The sequence below is a fragment of the Stegodyphus dumicola genome, chromosome 5 (genome assembly GCF_044657685.1).
Source record: "Stegodyphus dumicola isolate Sdum_Otavi_A_Nest chromosome 5, ASM4465768v1".
Taxonomy (NCBI): Eukaryota; Metazoa; Arthropoda; class Arachnida; order Araneae; family Eresidae; genus Stegodyphus; species Stegodyphus dumicola.
In genome coordinates this window covers 14,586,137-14,613,743 of record NC_140772.1, presented here as the reverse complement: position 1 = coordinate 14,613,743, position 27,607 = coordinate 14,586,137, and the positions used below count along the sequence as shown (strand labels likewise).

Below are 27,607 nucleotides of genomic sequence, written 5' to 3'. Positions count from 1 at the left end.
ATATATGTAAAGGATAACACAAACACACATATATATTGTGATAAGGTCGCATAAATCTACTACGAATGATTTCAAATTGCAAATTCAGAGTACAATATACGTGATGAAATCACGGGGCTAAATATAATTATTTAATTGTTATCAAAATAATATTAAGTTATAAAAATATAGTTGTTATTAAAATAATATAATTGCTGGCAATGTTAAAAACGCAGGCTCGAGAGCCACATATGGCTCTCGCACGATTGATGTATAAAATTTGATTTTTGAAAAAGATATAAGTTTCTCTCTTGTCGAATTGTATGTAGCCATTTTTAGCATTCAATAATTTTTTTTTACGCTGTGTTTTGTTTTCAACCTGATGTAACAACCCAGGGTTTGCATAGCGGTTTCAGCCACTACACCACAACATGAAGGAAGATAAAATAAATTTTCAAATTTCCTACAAAACTCTTTAATTTGCACATTTTCAGCAAAATTAAGTACAAAATATATTAAAGATTCTTTCTTAAATCATTTTAAACATCCTCATATTAAATAAAACGCAAACTAAAATGAAAACGTAAATAAAATTAACTTGCACATAACTCTTTTGATAAAGTTTTAAAGTGAATAAAAATGAACAAAATGTAGAAATTAAGTAATTTAGTTCATTCTAAATTTTAAAAAAATAAACTGGAGGATAAATTAAGCATAAGAATTTTTTAAACAAAAAGAATTTTTTAATAACAAATAAGATAGATTCAACTATACTCTTCTTCAAAAGCTAAAACTAGTTAAATAAATCTTTGACATCTCTCTGACTTTGTGCTATCAAACAGGGAAACGTTATCATCCTTTCTTACTTTACTTAATTATTTAACGAATATATTTTAATTTTTAAGCAATGCCCGTAGATCGTTTTCCATTTTAATTAAGAAATAATTCAACATTGGCCAATTTTTGATTTTAATGCTTGATTTTATTTTTGTTTTTAATGCTTGCACCACCAAGATTATTTTCCCCTCATTGTTTATTCATTCATCTTTTAAGAATAAATCTGTTTTGAGGACAGCTTTATGACAAGCAAGGTTAAATTACTAAACCACTGTATTAATTAATTGGTAATTGAATTAGTCTTTTCTCCTTGAAATCTAAAAATGGAAAGAGAGGAAAATAAAGCGCGGTCATACATAAATACATAAATACACACATATATGTATATATATATATATACATATATGTGTGTGTATGTATTTATGTATATATATATATGTATATATGTAATAAAAACAAAATTTAGAAGTACTGGAACACTGAGACGTAGACACGTAGCAATGTTGTTAGGCGTAGAACGTAGATCCATCCATATTAAAGAGGAAGAATACTGATTGCGTAGAATACTGAAAACGTCGTACCGCAATGAATAAGAAATTTGGCAGTAGAGGCAGATTTAATTCCATTTTATTTAAATTCACATTTATACTACATTTCATTTGGCTCTCTAATCGTGACTATTTTCAGAATATTTACATTTTTAATACTATTGCGATAGAAAGAGAACACGGCGAAATGAAATGGCGTCCAAGCAGCAACAGGGATACAAACGAAGTAAGTATTTATCTAATATGGCAGCCCACCAATGAGGAAGGTTTCATTTAGCAAATTCTGAGCTTCCAATTAGCTACGCCATCAGCATTACGCAAGTCATGTGGCATAAGATTTATCTAACAATGACGAAGTCCAGAAACTTTATTAATTTTTTTTTCAAAACAAAGAGGAAATGACCAAATTAAAAATGAGGAATTAAAAGGCTATTACTAAATTAAATTATAAAGCTGATTTACATATTTTTTATCTTACATATATATATATATTTCAAGATTTTGGTAACAAAAATAGATTAAACACAAGCATTTGTTATGTTACGTAATAATACTTCTTACTATAATAATACTTCTTACTGTGTAAGATTTGTAGAAACATTAGGTTAATTGGAAAAGCCGGAGAGATGAAAAACCAGCAACCGCCCTCGCCGGGAATCAAACCGCGGACTTCTGGAGTACCGGCCCAGCGTACAGAACCACTACACCACGAAGGCACGCTAAGAAAGGGGGAGAAGTAACTTATATACTCCCCCTTTTAAAAGGTGCCTGGGGTTTTTAGGGAACGCAATCGCCAAATCCTGGGTAAGGAAACTCATCATCCAACACTCTTTTAGATCGGGCGCCACTATAGAGATATTAGGAAGATGTAAATTTAGCAATCGCCTTCACCGGGAATCGAACCACGGACCTCTGGAGTACCGGCTCAGCGTGCAGAACCACTACACCACGAAGACACGCTAGGAAAGGGGGAGAGATACCTTATAGATTATATATCAATAAATATAAATTTCATAGCTCAGTATTTTACTGTACAATTAATACTCTATGTTAATATTTTATTATGCAAAATGTTTTCTTTGTGTAAATATAATCTAAAGTAATTTGAGAAGGAAAGTCGGTTAATTTTAATCCCTTGCCTGTGGAACATATTTGAGAAAAAAAGCAAAAAATGGGAAAAAAAAACTTTCCCTTTAATTTTGTTGGTTATTATCATTAAAATGTTAGAAATAGATTATTTTTTAAAAAGCAAAGTTTAAAAAAAAATAATTACTGTATTCAATATTTTCACATGTATGGGAAAATGTTAATGGGTTACATTAATTTTTCCTCCAATTACAGCAAAATAAATCTAATTACATAATGTTCAAGATAAATATAATAAACTAATACAACAATATTGTTATTTATATCAACTGTCATGAATTCCATGTCCCTCAGATTCTCTTTCTTTTTCACAATACGAAAACGTAGCACAACACACAAGCCTACATCATAATAAATTTACAATAAAATCTAGGCTGGTGTCGTATCCTTTCTCCCGTTTCATTAGTTTTACGACAACAAAGGAAACATTGTTTGATTGGAGTAGTCTTTTTCTTCGTTGGTGGAATGTGTTCAGGAAAGTGTCGACCCGTAAGTCGCAACAAATTCACATTAGGACACCCTGGTCCTGTCGGCTGAATATATGGCTTATTATCTTCAATGATTTGTTTCACGACTGAGATTCTGCAGTCCATATTACATTTTCCACCGCCTGAGGACTGATAAATAAAGGAATTGCAAAGTGCTTGATCCAGAAGATGGAGAAAATATCTTCGCGTAGTATTTCTTTGAACGTTTTCCGACAATGGGATAATCTGTAAGATGTTGATCAAGTTTATTAACAGCTTCCATAGTGCAGTTATAGTCAGGTTTCAGTTCCTTTTGCTTCTCCCAATCTTGCATCTCAATCATTTCTGCAGTATGGTGCGAAGAAAGCAGGTAAATTTCTTTCCTGTTGCCCCATTTCAGGACTTTTTATACTTTTCCCCGCTGGAAAGCCAGAACGTCGCCTTTCTTTCTTTCCTTTTCTTTTTTCTTTTTTTTTTTTTTTTTTTTTTTTTTATTTGAAATCGAGTGGTAAGTCCTTCCTGATTGTTCGTATATTTTTAAATTTCAGGCCCGTATATTGGGAAAATGCTAAATTACATATTATGCATTGGACGAACTGCGTTTGGGCTTCACGGAATTGAAATGTTACGGTGAAACACCGAAATCTGGAGAATGTCGACTTTCACCGGTGAATGTCAACATTCACATAGTCTCTTGGTGTATGTCCGAAATATTTTCCAAATACTCTTACAGTGGATGGACAAAAATATGGAAACACCTTGTGAAATGCATATTTGAAAAGAAAGATTGATTTTAATGAAATATGTAGGTGGCGCTGGCGTTTTTGACTACTGACGCCACCTATACAACTTCGTAAATGTACTAAACAGTTCAGTTGTTGTTGTAGTACTGTTATGTGAGGTTGTCATTGCATTATGTCAGAGTTAACAGACTTCGAACGTGGGCAAATTGTTGGAGCACGTATGGTAGGTGCTTCCGTAAGCAAGGTAGCCGAGGTGTTTAGTGTTTCAAGAGGTACTGTATCGAAGATTTATTGCGCATATTTGAAAAGCTGAAAAACATCATCTGCTAAATCACAGCGCGGACGAACGTGTGTCCTAAGTGATCGTGACAGACGATCATTAAGGGCAATTGTGACGAAAAATAAGAAGACCACAGCTGCAAAAGTCACTGCTGAAATGAATGTTGTGTTACCGAACCCTGTGAGTACCAAAACAATTAGAAAGGAGCCTTATAAACAGGAAATTGCTGGCCGTGCTGCAATTGAGAAGCCACTCATCAGTGATGCTAATGCCCGTAACAGGAAAAGGTGGTGTTTAAGTCATAAAGCCTGGACTATAGAGCAGTGGAAGGGAGTAATATGGTCTGACGAGTCTTCTTTCACATTGTTTCTCACTTCTGGCTGAGTTTACGTCTGGAGAACGCCATCTCAAGCCTATAATACAGACTGCTTGTTGCCAAGAGTGAAACATGGCGGGGGTTCTGTTATGGTTTGGACAGCCATATCGTGGTTCTCTGCTAGCCCCATGATAACTGTGTCAGGGCACATGACTGCCAAGACTTATGTGAACATTTTGGCCGATCAAGTTCATTCCATGGTACAAACTTTGTTCCTCGATGGTGGTGGTGTCTTCCAAGACGACAAAGCCCCTGTTCACACAGCTCACATTGTTCAGTACTGGTTTTCTGAGCACGAGGATGAGTTGTCCCATCTCCCCTGGCCACCACAGTCACCAGACCTGAATATTATCGAACCTTTGTGGTCTACATTGGAACGGAAAGTGCGTTCTCGTTATCCACCGCCAACATCGTTATCTGAACTTGCCACCGTTTTGCAGGAAGAATGGTATAATATTCCCTTGGCAAACATACAGGAACTGTATTTATTCATTCCGAGAAGGTTGCAAGCTGTTTTCGATGCCAACGGGTTTCCTACACCATATTAAGCAAAGAAACATGTTTTCTTAAAGGTGTTTCCATATTTTTGTCCAACCCCTGTATTTCTGACTTACACCGGTCAATGTCTACTTTCACCACGTACTAATGATGAATGTTAAACATATAACAATATTATATTTTCTTCTCCGTCATTCAGTCGCGAAAAAACGCACTTGAAACTTGAAATAAGAACTTAAGAACATGAGAACGTAAAACACACAATACATTCAAAATGAGAAAGGAAAATAATAGAAGTTAAAAACTTACTTAATTATATAGTACGTTCTAAATGAGAAAATAAAATAACAGTAATAAAAATAACTTACTAAATTATGTTATTCAAATCTTATTTATTGCAACAACTTAAACTATTATGGCACTTTATGACCTCTCTTTTCGACTTTCACCAGAGCACATATGTGCTTGTCGACATACACCGGTGAGGGTCCGAATATACAAGAATGTAGTGAAATATTCGGTCTTTCACCGACGTATTTGTTGAATGTTGATATTCTCCGGTGAAAGTCGACATTCTCCAATTTCGGTCTTTCACGGTAACAGAAACACCGAACTCAGATTAGGCATTCCAAATTTGGAGCATTTGCGTTGCCCGGAGTTCGGGCATCACAGGCAAGGAGTTAATATTCCGCAAAAGTAATTTTAGTGAAAAAGAACATCTTCTGTTAATAACTCCAAAATGATTATCCTGAGCATTTAAAGCTGTGATTCTATTTCGTTGCAGAATTTTGTAAAACCAGAAAACTCTATAATAGACTTGTCCAAAGCAAGGCATGTAGACCTCAATCCAGCTTGACTAAAGATTCAATCCTATTCGGCTGCTTAAAAATTTAAGAAAGTGTCTTTAAAAAGGAATCATTTGACAATCTGTAGTAAGGGATTTAAAAAAAAAAAAAATAAAAGTTGTAGAAAAAGAAAATTCTTTCAAAATAAAATAAGTAAAGACTACGAGAACAGTATGGACGAACCTTTCTCGCATCGCAAGAACAATTGCCAACAAAAACCGTGTCAGGATTCTGCCAAATAGTCGTAGACTTTTTTTTCAAAACTTCACGAGATATTTATTTTTCAACTTAGAAAACTTTATAAAGGCAGCCATTTCACTTTTACAAAGCATGATTTTTTAAATCCCTGCACATTCCAATAGATTAAGAATAATAGCAAACACTGAAGGCAGACTATCTTTGTAAAATTAGTAGCAGACATCATCTTGGTATTGTACCTGTTACTGAAAAATAAAATAGTGTGGAAAATTACTTTACATTAAGACGGACGCTATCAGGTGATTTTGTGGTTTATTTTTAATGTGTGTATGTGATTGTGGCAAAGCCTCGAGGGCTATCTGCCTAAGGGGAGGGATGCCTTCGTGGAGGACTTTCTAAGGGAAACTGGCTCGTATACACGTTACACATGGGGAAAACCACGAAAACGCCCATGCAGCCAGCCCGTTCGCGGGATTCGAACCTCGGACCGAACTACCAGTGTTCAGCGACTTTACCGCTCGGCCGCTGGTGGGCTTATTTTTAATGCTTCTGCTTTTATTATATTTACTGTGAAAAATTATATTAAATAGTTGCATTAATTCATAATACCTAGTTTTGTAACGTTTATCTCTCATTCTGATTTTAACAGAATATTCTAAAACGATGTAAGGTTTATCTATTTATTTTTAACTAATAGTTCCTTTTAAGTTAGACCCACGCTTTTCATAAATATATAAAAAATATTTTTAAAAAAAAACTGAAATGTTTCAGATTTTAAATTACGTCCAAAGGGGCGTTTTTTTAACGTTTTGAATGTTACCTTTATTTATTAAATATCATGTTCTTTGCACTTAAACCATAAAATTCAGTTCAAGAGCAATATCGCAAAATAATGTTAAATTAAGCATATCTTTAGAATTTCCGATATACACAGTCTCGCGAGCTGGAGATAAAAGTATTTTTTTTTTTTTTTCTATATAACGTTGCCATTTCTCGCTTTTAAAGCATTGAGTTTGTAAATGAAAAATTCGTTAAAGTTTTACAAAATATAAAATCTATAATAAAACAAATTCCAAATTTGGGATTTCAGATGCCCATATTCGCAGTAGGATTTCGTCATTCAAAATTCGATGGCTCTATGTACCATTGTTTTATCACAATGCGAGAAATAGACAATCATTTATGCAGATTTTTCATTATTTAATTTCTTCAAATATAATGCAGGACTCTAACATTTTGTGGCAACATTTTGAAAAGTGAACCGACGTTTATGAGTCCGACGCAAAATGCCAAAACGAAAGCAATAGTCCTTCGGGACTGAAATCCCTTTGGACTAATAAATATCAGAATATAATAATTTCATAAATATATAAATATCAGAATATAAGTGAGACAACAAGAGTTTATTCAGATTAAAAGGTAGGCAAAAGTGCTACTTAAGCAAGAGTTTCGGAAGTTAGTTTTAGAGCGTGTCTGCCTATTCCAGGCCACGTTGTGCCGTGATGATTAGTGACTTGATTTAGTGGCACTGAGTGCTTCTAGCCATTCGGCTTTATCTCGCCGCTTTTCTACAAACCAGAGCCTTTCCTGTGCGTTGAATTTTCCTATGAATCGTTAGGCGGATCTACCGAATTTTGAATTTGTTCATCCTTACATATTTCTGTTAAGCCAGAAGTGCTTGGCGGGTAATTGTTAAGTTTGTGTTCCAATCAAAGAGTCTTATACACCCTTTCTTTTTAATTTTGTTTTGTTTCAAAAGAATAGAAGATAATTCTTCAATAGTCTTTTTAAAGTCTAGAGTGTACGCTCCCTAAGAGCATATTAGACTTTATAACATAGACTTTATAACTTTTAGTTCACGAGCTCATTAGAAACGTTTTTAAGGTGCTTCACATTTTGAATGGTATTTCCAGAATGCTAGGATAGCCCTAGCCATTGCTATTCAGCAACATTTTCTATATATTTTACGAGCAAAATTTTAGTAGTAGAAGTAGGAAAAATTTTTAAATACATCAGAAAAATCAATTTTAATCAGGAATTTAAAATTTTATTTGCCCTGAATTAAACTAATATCCCTTTGAAATTTTTCTTCTCATTTTTCAGTTTCATGCCTGAAGGTAAAGTGAATTCAGATGTTTCACTAAATAATCAAAATACAGTCAAAAGCCGTTAATTCGGACACCCATAATCCGGAATGATCTATAATCCGGAACTCAAAGCTAAAATCTTTCCGCGCATGCGCCACGTTGACACATGCGCATAGGCGTTTACGCGTGCGCGTAAGATATTTACGACTGCGCATATGCGTATGCGCAAGTGCAGAATACGTTTCCGCGTGCGCGTTTTATGTATAACGGACGGTATAGCTAATTATCTATTTCAGTCAATGTTGATGATTGCGTTGTTCCTTAATCTTCGAATTGGATCCGTATTATTATTTTTTGCAGACTGTAAGAGCAATTTTATAAAAGTAAACTTGAACTTTCGATTATGTCAAATAGAATTTCCGATGCTGGAGCTCCCAAAGGATCTACAAAACGAAAGTATGTTTCGATGTCCATCAAACAAAAAGTGGAATTGCTGCAAAAAATGGATAAAGACATGAAGAAGGTGACAGAGAGGTTAGTGAAAACGAAAAAATTTCGGTTGACAAGTTAGTCGGTATTCTCGGCACAGCAATTACGGGACTTGAACAGCGGAACTTTGTAACTGAACAAGAAATTGTGTCTGTTTATAGAATTAAAGAGAAAGTATTATCACATAAAACGAAGCAACTTAAACAACTTACATTGAAAGAAATGTTTAATAAAGTAAACAAATAAATATTAAGCTTTTTTTTGTAAATGTTGATACCCTTTAGATCATAATTGTTCTTTATTTCATAAATTACGGTTTTCTTATTTTTAATTTTAGAATTTCTGCATGCCATCTTACCAGATTTAAACTGATGATCTATAATCCGGAAAAATCGATAATCCGGAATCGCCGAAGTCCCGACGAGTCCAGATTAACGACTTTTGACTGTACCAAAGATTTGATCGAAAATTGTCATTGATATCAAATTTAATGCTAGAACCCCTAATTATTAGCATCTCTGTCGAAAAGAAAAGTCCATTATTTTGGCAATGTGGTAACTTCAGTGTTCATATAACTTTGAAATATCATAATCTAGATCTTTATATTTTTCGCAAGTAACTGTGGTAACGAGATTTCTAATATCAAATTTCATTAATAATGCTGTTAAGTAATAGATCAATTATATGAAGTTTATTGCCTTTTAACTTCTTTTTATTCTTCCACAGCCTGAGACGAATTTGTAATCGAATCGCGGAGAATAAATGGTTCGATTATATAATCTTGGTATTCATCGCCTCCAACTGTATTACATTGGCAATGGAAAGGCCTACAATACCTCCAGACAGCAAAGAAAGGATTTTTTTAATATCTGCTAATTACATCTTCACCGTAGTCTTCGCCTTTGAAATGGCAGTTAAGGTAAGTAGCTATTTGTGATTTTACATCCAACTAAGAAAGCTTTCGTATGCAAAAAAGCTTTCCGAAATTATTTCACCATGTGTTTTGCTACATGAATTTTGCAACTCAGTGTAATAAGTACACATTCTAACCATGAATGTGATATCGTTTTAGGTCCTTGCCAAAGGATTATGGTATGGTCCTAACGCTTACTTTAAGAGCGGCTGGAATATCATGGATGGTTTCGTAGTCGGTATATCGTTGGTGGACGTCATCCTATCCTTCGTTGCAGAAAGCAGTCCACGAATTTTTGGTATTTTGAGGGTCTTCAGGTTACTTCGCTCGCTCCGACCTCTCAGGTAAGATGGAATCAATTTTATAAATCAAAATTTTCCATAAGTACCTCGTTTGTAAATCACAGCTTACAGAAGAGAACTGAGTGGATTCCGAATTTCTATATTTCTAGATAATTTTTTTCAGTTTAATAATAAGCAGCTATAAATTTTATTTCTAAGACTTTGTAAAACATCAAAACTCCGGTATATTATTCTTCATATCTAGTGTTTTGGCATCCTCGGTGATTGCGGTGATTTGTAGCCAGAGGGCGCACCGCACAAAGAGTTAGTTGCGTTACAGAACGTAAGGAGAGTGGACGCGCCAAAATGTTGGGCGTATTACCGCTAATTGAGGTAATTGCATCGTATCTGTCAGGTGGCATAAAACTAGTATGATGTATTAGTTCACATGCCAGGTGGCAGAATATGTCTATCATGTACATGCCAGGAGGCATAACGCTTGTAAACATGCTAGGTGGCATACGATTTGTAAATAAATTGTAAATAAATGTACAGTAAAATATCTTGGCGCAATAGATCAAGGAACACACATCAACAACCTTCTGATCATTTGGATACGTACATCTAGCTTGGTGGCTCTTCTACCCTATTTTCAGATCCATACATTTTTGGCTTTCGTAAGCATATTTCACAAGTGTACATCTGTGTAGCCACCGAGAGAGTGGCTTCTAGAATGGACCAATGGGCATCCAGTGATATTTCTGTCATGTCACATGACCTTTCGTGTGCCTTTAAGATTTAAGCAAAATGGTTGAAAATATTTTGTTACGCAATTTTCTGTACAAAATAATCAAAGCATCGTCGATTTCTTCCGCAAATTTTCATTGCGAAGTTAGATCAGATATAAGCAATTGCGAAAATTTCGCTACCTGGTTGAAAGTATTTGAAATAAATACAAACACATGTTGGACACTGCGCAAAAATATCCATGTGAAATATTATTTAATAAACGGCAAATAAGGTGAAGAAAAAAGTATGTGATAAACGTCTGATCCCAAATGCTGTCTTTACGTAAAACTATCCATTTGAGAAAAATATTTACACCAGTTATATATGTAGTAAGTAGAAGTCAATACTTTTTATTGCAGTCTATATGAAAATAATGTTCTATAATAATAGCCAGTGCAGAATTTTATTCAAAGTGAGCTTTATTAATTTGCATTCGTATGACTTGTGTTAAATTTCACATTTAATAACTGCTCACCCTTAAATGTACTGTCTACACAAGAAATACTGTACTATGATTCTAAACTAATAAGTGGACTGTATATCAAAAGAACTAACTAATTTATTTACAGTAATTAACTATTCAGATCTAATACATACTCTGGCATGTTGCTTAGCCGAATCCAGACGGCCAAGTGAGAGTTTCTCTACTTATCCAACAGGTGGCGCTGTATTCTAACTTAACGTGCCGCCGAACGTTGAAATTACAAATTTCAACATGTAAATTACGAACAAGCATACAATTTAACATTCCAAAAAACTAATTCTACAATAAAATATGAAAACTAATAGATAATCTTTCATCATGAATATAATATAAAATAATATAATCATTTTGAGAACATTAACATTCACTATGCTACAATCGAACTTATTCTTAAACAGTTCCATTTTAATATAAAGCACAATTTTCAATAAGAACATAATGTAAACAAAGCATTATTATCCTGGATAGGTAACAAACAAATTTTACTAATACATCGAATATACACACCATTTGATGTTTCACTTTAACAACTCTGGCCTTATTATCTTCACCAGGTCTAGAATTCTAGCTAAAGACCATTTAAATGGGGGAAGATTATCTTCCTTTAACACAACTAACATACCTGCCTTTAAATTTTCTTTATTAATAGCTGTGACATCTTTTTCATCAACGCTTTCGAAATATCTAATCCTCAAGTTTCTAATATCCATTTGAATGCTTTGAAGGGGTCTATATTTGAATTTCATTCTTATTCGAACTATCATCATATTCCTTCACTACATTTTCTAACCTAGTCAGTTTCGCTTTTAACGAAGTTTTGTTTCTATCTAATGCCAGCATTTTGTTCATTACTCCGGTTCTGCTGACCAATGTACTATGATTCTAAACTAATAAGTGGACCGTATAGCAAAAGAACTAACTAATTTATTTACAGTAATTAACTATTCAGATCTAATATAGGGTGGCCCAGAAGTCACTTTACATTTTGATAACCTTTTCTTAAATGACTGTATTTAATTAATTCTTTTTTATTTTTTGCTTATTCACATGTCCATTCAAATGGAAATGAGCTTCATCTCCCATGATCAACTTGTGAATAAACTCATTGTCATTTCTTGCAGTTCTCTGAAACCTGACAGCATAATTTACTCGTTTCTGAAAGTCTGCTGGTTTTAAAGATTGCACTAATTGAACCTTGAACACGCGTCACTAAGTTCCTTATTGCAGGCCTACTAGGGGGATGTCGAACATTAAAATGGCGCATATATTGCGTTGCAACAATTGACCGTCCATTTTCAAAGTAAAATTCAATTATCTTCACTCGTTGTTCTGTTGTAAACTTATCCCTGCCAAAAATTTCCAGGGATTATATTTTTTAATTCTGAAAAGAGAAAAAGAAATATATTAATAGAAAAAAAGTTATTTAATTTTCAAAATGTAAAGTGACTTCTGGGCCACCCTATACATGCCCTGGCATGTTGCTTAGCCGAATCCAGATGGCCAAGTGAAAGTTTCTCTACTTATCCAACAGGTGGCGCTGTATTCTAACTTAACAAATACTCAACAAACAGAATGAATTTATGTTATTAACATCGAATATATTCAATTTATTCACATATAACATTTAATGTTAACAAGGGATATAATCATATCCTGCACAATATGTATTCTGAATCTTACACGTTAAAAATCAGAAAAATGCAAGCACCGAAATAAAAAAACGCTAGATTCATTGTAACACTTCTTCCAGTCTTCTCAGCTCAATTAAAAAATATATATATACATTTGAATTATCTTAATCCACGGGTGTTAGTAAATGCATAATATTTGAGGTAATTGTAGCTTGAGTCCTTTTCTCGATGTAAAGAGTGATACTATGCCGTGAACATCAATCCAAATATTATTGCGCGATAAAAATCGCGAAAGTGAAATGTTAGCGATTAATTAAACTCAGAAAACGAAAGCACTACGTGATTTTCTACTACAACTCCATACATTTATAACTGCGAAACAAAAGCAAATTAAAACGTAAACAACATACGCTTGCATCCACGAAGATTTAGCGTCTCAAGAGCAATAGAAGCTGATTGGGCCATTTTCGAAACCCCTCCCTCAGTGGCTACGCTGATGTGCACTTGTGAAATATGTCTCCCGTAAATTATCCTGGCATTTTTGTTACTTAGACAGTGAATGTCAAGGTAAAGTTTTATTTTGTAGCCATTAGATATTTTAGAAGCATGAAATCTTAACCCGCGGGAAGGCGCGTGGGGTGTATCATACCCCAACCCTACATAAAAGTGGAATATTCCTAACTTGTGAAACTGAAATTCTGTGCTGCTTTCAGTAGCTGAGTTTCTAGTTGTGGTTGACTTTCAGAACCGCTTTTTCTTTGCCTGTGTGTTTCAGAAAAAGATTTATCGGTATTTTGTTGGAACTGGGGTATGACACACCCCACGCGCCTGTCCGTGTAAGTGTTTTTCTGACTGAATATTTAGTTCAGAAATTCATTTATAGAGTGTAACAGTAAATATTTCTACTCGCAAGTGATTTTAAAGTACTTGACATTAAATTCTTAAAAATTTCTAACTGCCTTATGGTAAAAAGAATGAGTCCCTATGAACTGGAGATGCAACGCATGCGAGATTTATTAGAAATATTTGAAAGCGATAAAGATTGCATTTCGGAAACTGAAGATGAAACTAAGAATATTTTCTACAATGTTTTGGTTTCGAAAAAGATAAAACATTAATTCCTGATGTTCCTAAAAAAGGAAAAGCTGTTCTTATGCTTTATATAACGATTATTATAACATTATAACATTATATAACGATCATACTATAGAAGATACTATTGGAGAAAATAAAGCGTTAGGAATTATATGTTTTAATAATATGATTAAAGGAGCAGTGGATATGGGGGATAAAATGTCAGCCAATTATTATTAATTGCCAGAATAACGAGAAGGTGGCCAGTGGTAATTTTCTTTCCTGCACTGAATGTTGCTGTAATAAATGCTTGAATTATATTACATTCAACTGCTAATCCACCAACAAGAAACAGAAGTCTGTTTTTGAAGGACTTAGCATTACAATTAATGAAAAAAAAGTATTGAACAAAGATCAGAGATTAATACTTTTCCAAGAAATTGACGTACTGCATGCAAAACAAAAGCAGAAGTTTCGATGAAGAATTAAAACGAATACATGAAATTAGAAACAACTAAGTATGAAAGATGTGTTAAATTTTTTGCCCTCGCGCCAAGGACAGAAGAACGTAAATGCAATGTTTAAAATGTGAAAACATTCTGTGCCAAGAACACATGAATCTATTTCGTTCAAAGTGTGAAGAAATAAAAAAAGCATGATGTATTAGAGATGCAATGAAACTTAGAGGCATGATGTTTATTATTTTCATTTATCTTAATTTTAACTCTAAGATTATTTCGGAAATTAATTTTTTGAAACCCAATTATTATTCACTTATTTATAATACACGAGAACAAAAAAAAAAAAAAAAAAAAAAAAAAAGGTCTTAAAACTAAATAATACTATTTTTATTGTATTTTAAATATTGGGGTATGTGATACCCCACGCGTCCGTTCTAGTAACTTTTCTTGGTGCGCCTTCCGCCGGGTTAAAAAAGTAATATATAAGTAAGTAAAATATTGCTACTATAATTGAACCTTCTAGTGGTTAGCTGATTAAGTTAACTACTACAAGTATATGAGATTGGAAATCATTTAATTACTTATATGCTTCACGGGTTAAGGGATGACTGTGGAAGGAGGAAAGACCCAACCGTCCAGACAAAAGTGGTAGGAAATTAAAGTCCCCATCATATTTTAGCTCGATCACCACTAGTATAAGGTGGCCTAGATGTTTATAAAAGATGATTCGAGAACTAACTTTCTGAATAAGGGGTGAAATTGAATAATATTTGAATTCATGAATTAACTGAATTAATCCAAGAAACACAAGGTTATCTAAGGATGAATTCTGGCCTTTAGATCAATACTTATTAATCAATGCATGATCAACGCACCACAAAGAGTCCATCTAGGAAATTTCTGCAAATTTTCAATATGGTAAAAAGAAGAAAAATAATTTCATGGAATGAAAAATTGTTTTGTAGCGGCAATTTTTTTTTCTACATTTCGTATAGTCTCAGCAAAAGAACTGAACGATTGAATAATTTGGAACAACTGATTAGTCTGTCAAAGTGCTTGAAAACAGAAATTATTAATGTTAAATTAGGCGTAAAAGTACTTCACTTCGAAATAGATTTCAATATTTATTTACGAGACCTACATTTCCTAGAATTACTCTTAATATTCTTATCTAGAAAACTCTGAGAATTATTATTTACTCCGTAAACTTCAATTTTTCCAGGTTTCATACATGTACAATAAATTGGTATTTCCAAAATAATCATTATTTTTAAATATGTTCCTGTCAATATTAATAATTTTATTGGATATTTTATTCAAAATCATGTAGTCCAAGAGAGAAAAAAAATGGGACTAACATTTTAATAAAAAGTACCATTAATAACTAAATACTATCAAATTTCAAAACCTTCTATATTTCGTAATTACAATTTTCATGCGTAAAAATTTAAAATCGAAATTAAAATGAGTCGTGAAACATTTGAAAAATCTTTAAAATTAATATTGAAAGAGATAAAATTCTTTTAAGTTTATTTTAAAATGGGCTTCCGTAGGAAAGCGAAGTTTTCAAGATACGAGTAAGATTCTGAACAGTAAAGGAATTCTAGGCTTAAATAAATGCTGGTGCTGCCATCTGTTGAAGAAATGTAAAAGCTTATTAAGCTAGGCAAAATTTTATTCTGAACATTGGCATTACTGCATATTAATGTCAATACTCTTGAGATTACTTTGATTTCAATGCCCTATTCTCATATTAGAACAAGACTATTGTTTTTTTACTATACCGCAATTTTTGCGAAATTTCTGACTGAATCCGACATTCCTTTGTCTACTATTCTCCTTCAAAATCTAGTAACAAAGTTGAAAATCATATTATTAGAACGATAAAAAATTTAATAAATAAACAAGAAAACCCGTTTTTGCCATAATTTTTTATGTAATAGTTTATGTTAATGAATCTAAAAATAAATTTACTTCAGTTAGATTGCAAAATTTCGAAAAATCTGATCAAACCTTAATCTTTTACGAAAAAAGCTTATGATACTTCCTTAAAAATACAAAATATTTATTTTTAAATATCTATGAAGAGAAAGAACTTAAACTTAGAAGTTAGATGTTTGATATTTAGATGTTCTAAAATCAAGCATTCGAGAAACTTCAATTCAAATCAAAGAAATTATTCATGCTATTCGTTGGTTTCGATGGCTAAGCGGCGAAAAATCATAATAAAATTACTTTTTTTCGAATCATACAGAAGCTTTCATTTCAGTCTCAAAGAAAGCTTAAGATTCTTATTATAATTAACATACTTAATTCTTCAATAAAAATTACCTCAACCTAGAAGCAGCGTTTTGAAAAACCTTTAACCACTTCATAGGTTTTCTCCACTGTGCAGGATAGAAAAATCTGTAACTTGTCACTTCCAGACTTAGAAAATTCTATCTCTTATCCTAATCGAGCAATTCCCCAGTCCACTAAAGTATAATTTATTAATGTTTGTCAAAGCTCAGTTGACATCAGCTTGACCATAAATTTCTAACATCATATTTGTATTGCAAGTATAAAAAATCTGATGTGTACACCACATGACTTCCTTGAACGGAATATTAAATTATACGCATTTTTTCTTGCATTTCATTTAAACCTATTAGATTGAATTAAACCTACTTCGCCGACAGCGCATAAACCACAGTAGAATAAATGCATTCTTTAAAGTTCACTTTGTTTACCATAGCGACACTCTGGCGCTAGGTTTACTTAACAGTATTATATTTCGTTCATATTATAACTCAGAATTCACAAAATTTATATCATTTAAAGAATTATCTAATCGTTGCCACATGTTCTATTTAAATACTATAATAAAGCTAGAACTATGTATAAAAGAAAATAATCAAACAAAACAAAAAGGAAACAGTTTTCACAGACGATTGAGTATTTCTCATTCAATTAATTCAGTTTTTACTTCGCGACCAGGCAAAAATACATAAAAACTCAAAATATCTATATTAAAAATTACGAAGTAAATCTTAAACGCTTATTTCTTCGAAAAAATTCCAGAAAGGATTAAGCATCATTTAAATAATAAATGAAGGCGTTATCTTTGTTGTTGCGAAGCTAAGTTTCTTTAGATTGGCAACAAATTCGCTATCCTGCTGTTTCAGATGTAAACAAGAGCATCAAAAACATTATTAGGCTTAGCGCACTTAAACAATTTTAAAATTGTTGATAATTCTAAAAATATTGCATACAGATTTACGAAAGGCATAAAAACCTTAACCGGAAGATAAGAACAACATAATTCAATCATTCTTAAAGCAAAAAATGTACAATTTACAAACATATAAGCGTAAAGAAACTGAGATCACTGAGCCGGGTAACAAAGTGGATATATATATAAATATATTTAGATACGTTTGGTGCGGCCGATTGCAACCAAAATACGAGGTGCACATCTACATGTTATAGCAGTCCTATATACAAAATTTCAACGTTCTGAGGCTACTCGTTTTTGAGTTATGCGAGATACGTACGTACAGACGCCAAGAAAAATTCTCTTCAGAATTAACTTTGAAGCAGTTTCATAATTTTTTTGGAGGAAAAGAGTGATTTATTCTGTCCTTACATACAGATATCACGGAAATACATCGTTAAATTGCATTTGAAAGAGGTCAAAATGGGATATTTTAGTTGAAATATGCTGCCTGAAACTTTTCGCGATTACAATACTTCCTTTTTACTTCGTACAAGGAAGTAAAAAGTAAGGTTAAAGCTATCTAACTAAGCATTACTTTCATGAAAAATTAGAGAAATTAGATTTAAATTGTGATTTTAAAAATGTTAAATAATAAACATCTTTCAAAAAAACGATAATAATAAAGCTAGAAACTTGAAAAAAGATTTTAAAAAGTTCATGTCAGTCTAAAATTTACCTCTAAATTTCATCTATTTTTATTTGAAAGGTAAAACCTTTCATAAACATACTTATAACGGTAATAATGTATTGTAACTGAGCGCAAATACGTTATCGTAATAAAAGGAACTTTGTATTAAATTCATTCCGAGTAAATACAAAAAAATACATATTTTACAGGATAGAATCTTTTAAATTTAAACTTCCGTATTCTCCGAAGCCGCAATAAGATTTTAAATTGGGAAATTTTTTTTAAAAATATATATATGGTTACCCTTGAATTTAAACCGAGTAAGATTTTTAAATTAGAAAATTGGGAAAATAATTTTAAAAAATTGTGTTGTTTTGAAAAATCACAAATAATAAATTATTTGCTTTTTAAACAGGGCTTACGGCGTAAAACAAAACCTGTTTGCTTTGAGCGGGAGATCAGCAGTAATAAGACATGCTAAAAATTGTTTAGCTCTGGATTTAAGCTAATTTTACGTCTTAAAATCTTAATGAAAGCTGCAATTCAAATCCAGAGTAGAATGGTATTTCGTCAGTCTTTATTTTGCAACTGAGTCTGATCTATTAGAAGAGAAGCACATCCGATGTACACTATAACTTACACCAAAAGAAAATTTAGACATAAAAAGAATTTCGTACCTGAAGAAGTCTGATCATCCTCAAAACAATATATTACTTTTTTTTTTCATTTAGACCAGGAATTTCCAGCCTTTTTCTTGCATCGAGCCTTTTTAAAGGAATGGTTTTTATTCTTCTCTAAAATATACAGTGTGCAACGTAACCATAATACAAATAATTGCACATAAATAACTTAAAGATTACAATTAAATTAAAAATATGAACAAAAGTTTTGAAAAAAATGGTCTATTACACTTATGCTTAAATATTTTTTTTTTATTTTTCAAATTTGTTTCTAGAAACAAAACCACAGATTCTAATTGAACGAAATTTTTTGTTGGTGTATTTAATTATGGCAAAGCACACTAGGGCTATCTTCCTAAGAGGAGGGATGCCTTTCGTGGAGGACTTTCTAAGGGAAACTGGCTCGTATACACGTTACACATGGAGAAAACCACGAAAACACACATGCAGCCAGCCCGTTCGCGGGATTCGAACCTCAACCGAACTACCAGTGTTCAGCGACTTTACCGCTCGGCCGCTGGTGGGCTAAACAAGACTCCTTTTAATTAACGTGATGGTTGCTCTTGATGTATTCGGGCAATTTTTTTTTTTTAAATGTTTGATGTAACTTTGGTTAATCTAATGTTTAAATCATCTCTTTCAAAAGTATTCAATCTGTTTCTTGTTTTCAAATGTAGATTTGCGTTCTTCATATTTTGCTTTATTTTGTTTTCTTGTGTTCTAGCGTTTTACTTTTTCATATTCCATATAAAAAATTATATATTTTAAAAAAGTATTATCGATTTTTAGTCCAAAGGAGAATTTGCCTAAAAGGACTATTAATTTCGTTTTGACATTTTGCGTTGATTCACTAAAAGCGTTGTTTCACTTTTCAAATTGTTGCCACCAAATATTATCGCTCTATATTATATTTAAAGAAATTAAATAATAAAGAATCTGCATAAATGTATGTATGTTTCTTGCACTGTGATAAAACAACTGTACTTAGAGCCGAAACTTTGAATAACGTAATCTTCCATAGAATATGGGCATGTGGAAGCCCTAATTTGAAATTTGGTATTTGTTTTATTATCGATCTCATTTTTATAATGCTTAAACAAATTTTTGATTAACAAACTTAACAGTTTCAAAGCGAGGAATGGCAACACTGTACGGAGGGGGGGAAAGCATTTTTATCTCCAGAGCGCGAGACTGTGTATCGAAAATTCTATTATGCAACACTGCACGAGGGGGGGAAGCATTTTTATCTCCAGAGCGCGAGACTGTGTATCGAAAATTCTAAAGATATGCTCATTTAAAAATTATTTTCCGATATTGCTCTTGAACTGAATTTTATGTTTTAAATGCGAAGAACATGATATTTAATAATTAAAGGTAACACACAAAACGTTAAAAAAACGCCCCTTTGGACTTGAATTAAAATCTGAAACCTTTCAGATGTTTCTTTTTTAAACATAATGTGCGATTTTTCTATATTTTTCTCTTTATATTTATTTTATATGATTTTCTTCTTACTACATGATACAACTTTAGCTTATTATCAATTTTATTAATAAAATGTTTTTGGAATCAATAAGATCTTGAGTATGTCGATCAACAGGCGGTGCATATTCCACTATCGATCCCTAATTGAGTCCTTGATCATCATTCGTTCTTTTTAAAATTTCATCAACCCCCCCCCGCCCTTCTCCAGGGGATCAATACCGGCGCCGTTGGGAATCCGGGATTTAGGCAGTTTAAGACTTCCCCCCCCTCCTAATTTTGAATCTGATCTACTAATGAAAAATTAAATATAAGAGGTTATCAAAAACATTGTATTGCAGTTATAGATAAATATAAAGAGCTTTATCTAGAAATCTAAAAACTAAAAAAAAAAAAAAAAAAAAAAAAAAATCAGGTTTATCGAAACATGATAATGGCCAGATATTTCACTAAATCAAATAACTTAACTAGACCTGACCTCGATGTCACAATCTCTACATTGTCAACAATGAAAAATGCTGCTTTCGAAACTAAATTAAAATTGGGAACTTCCACAAAAATACTATACCAACAGAAACATGGTAATATTGAAAAGTTTAAAATTTTCGGCTATAACTAACTTTTACTAAATATTCAAGAAAATTTAGATTTTCGTGCCGGCAAGTGGAATAAACCGTAAGAAAAATTTCAATTCTAACTCCGTGTAATTGATAAAACTGCTAGAACTTTCCATAAATTAAAATAGTAAAACTGATTAATTAAAACAATAGAATTTTGTAAAATCAGTAAATTCTGCTACAACAGAAATTATCATTTACACTGGACCTTTTCCATTACAGGACAGATCTGGGCAAACAGATCTGATCTGGAAAGATGTATTCACCAATTTAATATTCCAACGAGAAAACATAATAATCTTCAGCTCATTTTGACGGTGTTAAAATTTTCCAATCGAAAGACATATATTTCTTAGGCTAGTTATTTCAATAAATGAAGAATGAAAAAAATGGCAATTTTATTGGCAACACTTTGAAATCAAGAACATTATTATAAGTAATTAAGAATTAAACATACTTAATGGCTAATAGTCATTAACAGGTTACATCGATGTCAGAAAACTGAAGAAATCCGTAACGCCCACGCCGGGATTCGAACTCCGGACCTCACGATTGATTCCAGTTACACCACGAAGGAACCACTGAAAAGAGAAAGAAAATATCTTACATACCCCCTTTCAAAGGGCGATGGAGAGGACCCAATCGCCAAATACGAATTATCGTTTGCCTGCTGTCTGTCGCTCGCTACTGCAGAGTCATTGGATTTTAATAACGTCAGGAAACTGAAGAAATTCGCAATACCCTAACCGGGATTCGAACTCCGGACCTCTCGAATACGCGTTGAATGTACTTCCAGTCACTCCACGAAGACATCTAGAAAGGAGAGATAAAATACTTTCTAATGCTATCCTCCTCGAGGGTGGACCGGGAGCAATCCTGGCGTTCTGGCTAGGTCTGTACCTAGACAATCTCAACTTCTGGGGCAAAATATAACGTCTTCACAGGACTAGAGCCATTGATTATTCGGTGGTAGATTTAGGCTCGGTAGGGACCTCACTAATACTGTATTGTCTGCTCCTTGGTTTGGGATCGTTACATTGTCAGATATCGAAGGTTGTCCTCGAGGTTTGGGCTCCTCTTGGTCAAGGCTGGGGAATAGTTAATGTTTGACATGTGCCGTTCACCATTGGTTTTGTGTTTTTAATTCCCAGACATGTGAGACAAAAATTGCCCCCGAGGTTGAGCAGAAGAGTTATGCCCGCTTGGAAGACTTCTAGCTGTTGGGGCAATTAACCGTGTTAAGGCTGCCTTGAGCAATGCCAGGTCTGGGTGCCCTTTCTGTACTACCTTACAAGGTGTGACACAGAAAAAACGAGACTGGTACAATAAATCATTGTACTTACAGAATCAGTTCTCCGTGACATTATCATCTTCAAGTAGTTCCCTTCAGCACTCACACACTTCTGCATTCGGTGCTGCCATTGCTGGTAACAGTTCTGGAACGAGGTTTATGGAAGACCCTTTCAGGAGATTCTCCGTTTTTGCTTGAAGCTCTTCACCTGAGGTAAAATGGATTACTTTTAAATAAGATTTAGCTTTAGTAAAAAAAAAAGTCGCATAGAGTCATATCAGGTGAATAAAGGAGGATGCCCCGTCATAGTAAAATTTTTGCTGGTCAGAAACTGCTTGACAGATAGGACCGGATGCCATCTATTACTCCACAACTGTGGCCTTTTTTTTTTCCTATTTTTTTCACGAAGTCTTTCTAGTACTTCAATGTAGTAATATTGATCAACAGTCTGACCACTGGGAACCCATTCAATCATGATGAACGTGCTGGGTAACCCCTTGTGCGCCCAGCACGTTCATCATCTTCCACACTATACCTTCCCCCTGAAACCCGCTTATGCCATTCAAACACACGTGCATGAGACAAATTTTCATCTCCATAAACCTCGGTTAACATTTGAAATTGTTCCTCTGTGGCTGATTTCTTAAGTTTCACAAGAAACTTGATGTTGATTTGCAGTTCTGTTTTTACATTAGACTTTTTTCCGGCAGAATGCAGTTCCAAATCACTCAATGACGCAGTACTCCCCACTGGCGTTGTTTGGTCAAGTCGAAACTGGCCATATGGATAGGGGAGGTATGTGGCATGACGTCGCCAAAACAGTTGTTGCCAACTCTGTTTTCAAGCTACACACTTAGTCTTGTTTTCTTGTTTCACACCTCATATAAGGCTCTTCAAGAATTATTATGATTATTATCGCTGAAGTTTTATTAGAGCAATGGTTTTGGATGAAATTAATTTAATTCGAATGTAAAACATAAATGCTATATATTAGACATCGAAAATTAAATAAAGATGTCTTTTGTAGGGAAAAGATATCCTATTTTGCACATCAACAGGCAATGCGTCGAATAACTTCGAATATTTACGATTCAATAGCACCATTTTAACACAGGAATTAAACCATATTTTCGTTTTCAAAATACATTTATATCTGATTTCGATTTCAAAATGCATTTTAGATGTGTAACACATCACATCAAATTCTTACACTCGAGTTAAACTAATTTCAGCCAAACCCTTTGCTGTAACAAAGCCTTATCGACATAGTTAACACTGAATGGCCTTTCTATGCAAAAGGTACCCCTTACCCCTCTGGGACGAAAAGCTTAATATTTCACTAATTTGTTCACACGAACTCTCTCTTGAAAGCCGTTACTAAGCGTAACTAACATATCTTTTACAAAAGGATTCTTCAGATAAGGTGGTCCGTTTATAAAGAAGGCGTTCGGGCGAAACGAGTTACCTTAAAGACGATCTGGAAATGAACGGTCTCTAACGAACCATCCCGCTTTGTATTTTCGTTTTCCAACGGAAAGCGCTGCCCACTCTCTCTCTCGACGAAAGAGCTTCCCTGCTTCACCTCCTCCCCTGTGGAGCAGTCGCCTCTTCCCTCTCTCCCCAGTTTCTCGTTTAACGTGAAATTTACCCGGAAAAGTTTCCCCATTCTTCTGTTAAAGAGAGTGAAAATTAAGTTCTAGACGACGTGGTAATTGATGTGGATATAATTGCCCCGATTTAATGGCTTCGATATTAATTCTCTTAAGCTGTGATTCAAACTGATCTGGAGATATATAACGGCGTAGAAACCGAAATATGCTGTAACGTCCCAATGTCGTACGTGTCAATGTTAAAAATTACAGAATATTTGCGGCAGTATATGATCTTCATTAAGACATCATATTTAGTAGGGGTTGTTGTAAATTTACCGTCTGTTTTCGGTTACAGATAATTAGCTAAACTGTCAGTCAAAATCAATTTACCGGTAATTTCCAGGTATATTTTCTTTCGAAACATTTACTAAACATATACAGTAAGACCCCGCTTAACGCTGTTTCGTTTAGCGCTGTTTCGGTTTAGCGCTCTTTTATTTCAACCCGGGGATTCTCCGAAATTGTGCGCAGCGCTAGGTTTCCAAATAACATATCCGAAACAGTGTAGTTGTGTTTCTTGCTTTGTGGACGCAATTTTATCATTTGAAACATTTGTTGACATTATTGTAAGTTTAAATTTGTATAATACTATAACGATTAATACAGTGACAAATATTATGATCTTTAGTTTTTATCATGGGTGATAATAAAAAACAAGAAAAGAAAGCAACCAGAAAAAGCATTTCACTGGAAACTCAAATGCAAGTGATTAGAAGATTAGATTCTGGTGAACGTCAATCTCAAATTAGTGCTGCATTGATTTTGGCAACTTCAACAATAAGAACAATTCTTAAGAATAAAGAAAAAATACTGTCATCGGCAACTGCAACTACGTCAAGCTCTGCAACTAGAATTACCCGTTCTAGAAATAACATTATAGAGGAAATGGAAAAACGACTGTCTATATGGAATGACGACGAAATTGAACGCAACATGCCATTAAGCCAATCTATCATAATGCCTTCTTGACAAAAAGGCAGAAAATTGGAAACCCAGAATAGACTGAATGAGACTTTTATTTGTTTTTAAAAGTATATGCGTTTATATTGTTTTTATTTTTGTAAAAAATAAATGTTTGATTTTATTTTTATTAAAAAAAAACATTATTAAATTTAATGCCTAACCATTTTTTATTCGTCTTCCCTTAATCCCATTATTTACATGTTAAGATAGCCTCGCTTAGCGCTGTTTCGCATTACGCTCTACTTCGATGGAACGTATCTCCCGCGTTAAGCGGGGTCTTACTTTAAAAACATATCGTTTTAATTCCGCTTAGTGTAACAAAAGACATTAAGGGGCATTCTCTTATAAGACAGGGGATGTTTATTAACCCAGAAGGAGGGTTGTTTACCCAAAATTAAATCTGTTCAATCTATTGATAAGCCTGACTGCCTCAACCCAAACCTCGTGGGGAGGACCCTTGGTCATTTCAGCGCACCATGAAGAATATTAAGATACTTCTACCGAAGTCAAAAGAAATTGAGCCCTCAGATCACCTAACTCAATAAATGAAATCAGTAATTCGGTTTGTATGTAGTAAAGCAGTATGACAGTGCAAATCTCAGCATGTTCAACAAACTACCCCGGAAGTTAAGGGGACTCATACACCTTAAAACCCATAAGATGTTCGAATAGGTAACTGTTGCAAGAATTGGAATAACTTATTTATTTTAAAAGCAATTACTACCAACTTTTTACAGCTGACTACAGAATATAGCTGCTTTCTGAAATAGTCATCAGAACGTTTGTGTTGCCACAAATATTTTTATAATTAAATCCGCTTTGTGAGAATATTTTTCGTCAATTTTCCAACTTTAAAATATTCTGTTTCATAATTTAATTCCATATTTAATATATAGCTTTTATAACATTGGGAAACTACTGTGAACCTAAAATTCTAAAAATTTCATGTTAAAGTTTTATTTTATTTTGCGTTGAGTTTATGAAATATATTTTATTAAAAAAATTTGTAATGTTTTCGTCCATAAAATTTTTCAATATTAAAATATTCATCAGATTTTTGGTTCAGTTAGAAAATAGTGCCCATATAAAGAATTCCATCCAATTTCAAGTATGTACCGTTAGCTATTTTTAGAATATCATGCGCGCAAGGTGGAAACATGGCGAAATATTTTGTCACAAAGAGGATTAAATTACAAAAATATTTGTGGCAACACAAACTTTCTGGTTAGTATTTTCCAAAGCAGCTATATTCTGTAGTCAGCTGTAAAAAGTTGGAAGTAATTGCTTTTAAAATAAATAAGTTATTCCAATTCTTGCAACAGTCACCTATTCGAAGATCATAAGGGGTTTAAGGTGTATGAGTCCCCTTAACCTGATAAGATTAATTAATACAAAAATCGACGTTTTATTTAAAACTTATCGAGCACTACAAAACTTTGAGAGAATAAATTATATTCTAAACATGCAACAGAAAATGATGTATCATCTGTAATATAACGCGCAGAATACAGTATGTATTCTGCGCCAGTATGTATTCTGCGCGTTATATCAGAGATGTAAAGTATATTACAGATGTACGTCATCAGAAAAGACGTGTGCAGCCGCACTGCAAAGCGTAACGTATTCACGTTTCAAATTCAATCAGAAAACTCGCCGATATGAAATAACTGTATTACCCCTCGCAATGTATTTATCTTTCAAATTTGATAAACACGTCAGCGATTTAAAATAAATGCTTTGCTACAGCCGGAATTAAAATATTTTTATTTTCCACGGGGCAGAATTTTTCCGTTCACCAAAGCGTAAGATATTTAATTTTTCTTTCAAGTTTCTTTTGATATTAATTAACAAACTAAGTGACTTAAAAAACAATAAACGTAGATTCATTTCAATTATTATTAATTATTACTAGGACCCGTGAATTTACACTAGCTAGAATCTTCAAAATCATTTACATATATAAAGAGCAGAGTCCGTTTGTTTTATGTGCGTGTAGTTCATACAAATCTACAGTTTTATTTCGTTCTTGATGAAATTTTATATACTTAGCTTTGAAAGTAAGAGGAAGGCCAATGTCTAATGAGATTCTGGAAAATCACTCCGCTGAATCTACACTCGGGGCGTTTATATTGGAAGGTTGGGATCACGTCACCCATTTTAGTTTCCCGTTGCCTTTGTTGCGTTCCCACTATTTGTGGCGGCCGAGCGGTAAAGTCGCTGAACACTGGTAGTTCGGTACGAGGTTCGAATCCCGCGAACGGGCTGGCTGCATGGGCGTTTTCGTGGTTTTCCCCATGTGTAACGTGTATACGAGCCAGTTTCCCTTAGAAAGTCCTCCACGAAGGCATCCCTTCCCTTAGGCATAATTAAATAAACCAAAACCTCTTGATGAAACCAGACTTTCCTTTCATCTCATACCTTCAAAATGTTTAGTCTCTAAAGACTGATAAAGGCTCTGACCAAATACTTCGTGATGAACTTTCTAAGAGAAACCAGATAGCATACACGATACACATGAGAAAATCCACGAAAAAGCCCATGTAACCAGCCCGTTTACCGGGATTCGAACCCCGCGTGAACTACCAGTGTTCAACGATTCTCTACCGCTCGGCCGTTTGTGGGCCTTTATGAAATAGAAGGCGATAACTTTATTTAAATGATTGTCAGAATTTCCCTTAGAAAGTCCTCCACGAAGGCATCCCTCCTCTTAGGCAGATAGCCCTCGAGGCTTTGCCATACTCACAAAACACACAAACACCACTATTTGTGAAAATTGTACTTGTTAAGCAAGGAATTTGTACTTGTTTTCTTTTACAATAAATATCAATATATTTACTTAGTTTTAATTTTGAAATTATGTCATCCAACTTACTGGTGCGTATCCGTTGTTGCGTTTCCGTTAGCAGTTCTTG

At 33.6% G+C, this 27,607-nt stretch overlaps 1 protein-coding gene across 1 annotated transcript in view; it reads left to right on the top strand.

Moving 5' to 3' along the window:
• LOC118186048 (voltage-dependent T-type calcium channel subunit alpha-1G-like) overlaps positions 1–27,607 on the top strand; it is a 283,525-nt gene that overhangs the window by 166,304 nt on the left and 89,614 nt on the right. Inside the window, exons 20-21 of the mRNA XM_085816460.1 lie at positions 9,220–9,412; positions 9,566–9,750. Coding sequence (XP_085672586.1) covers positions 9,220–9,412; positions 9,566–9,750 — 378 coding nt within the window. The remainder of the gene's footprint in view (positions 1–9,219; positions 9,413–9,565; positions 9,751–27,607) is intronic.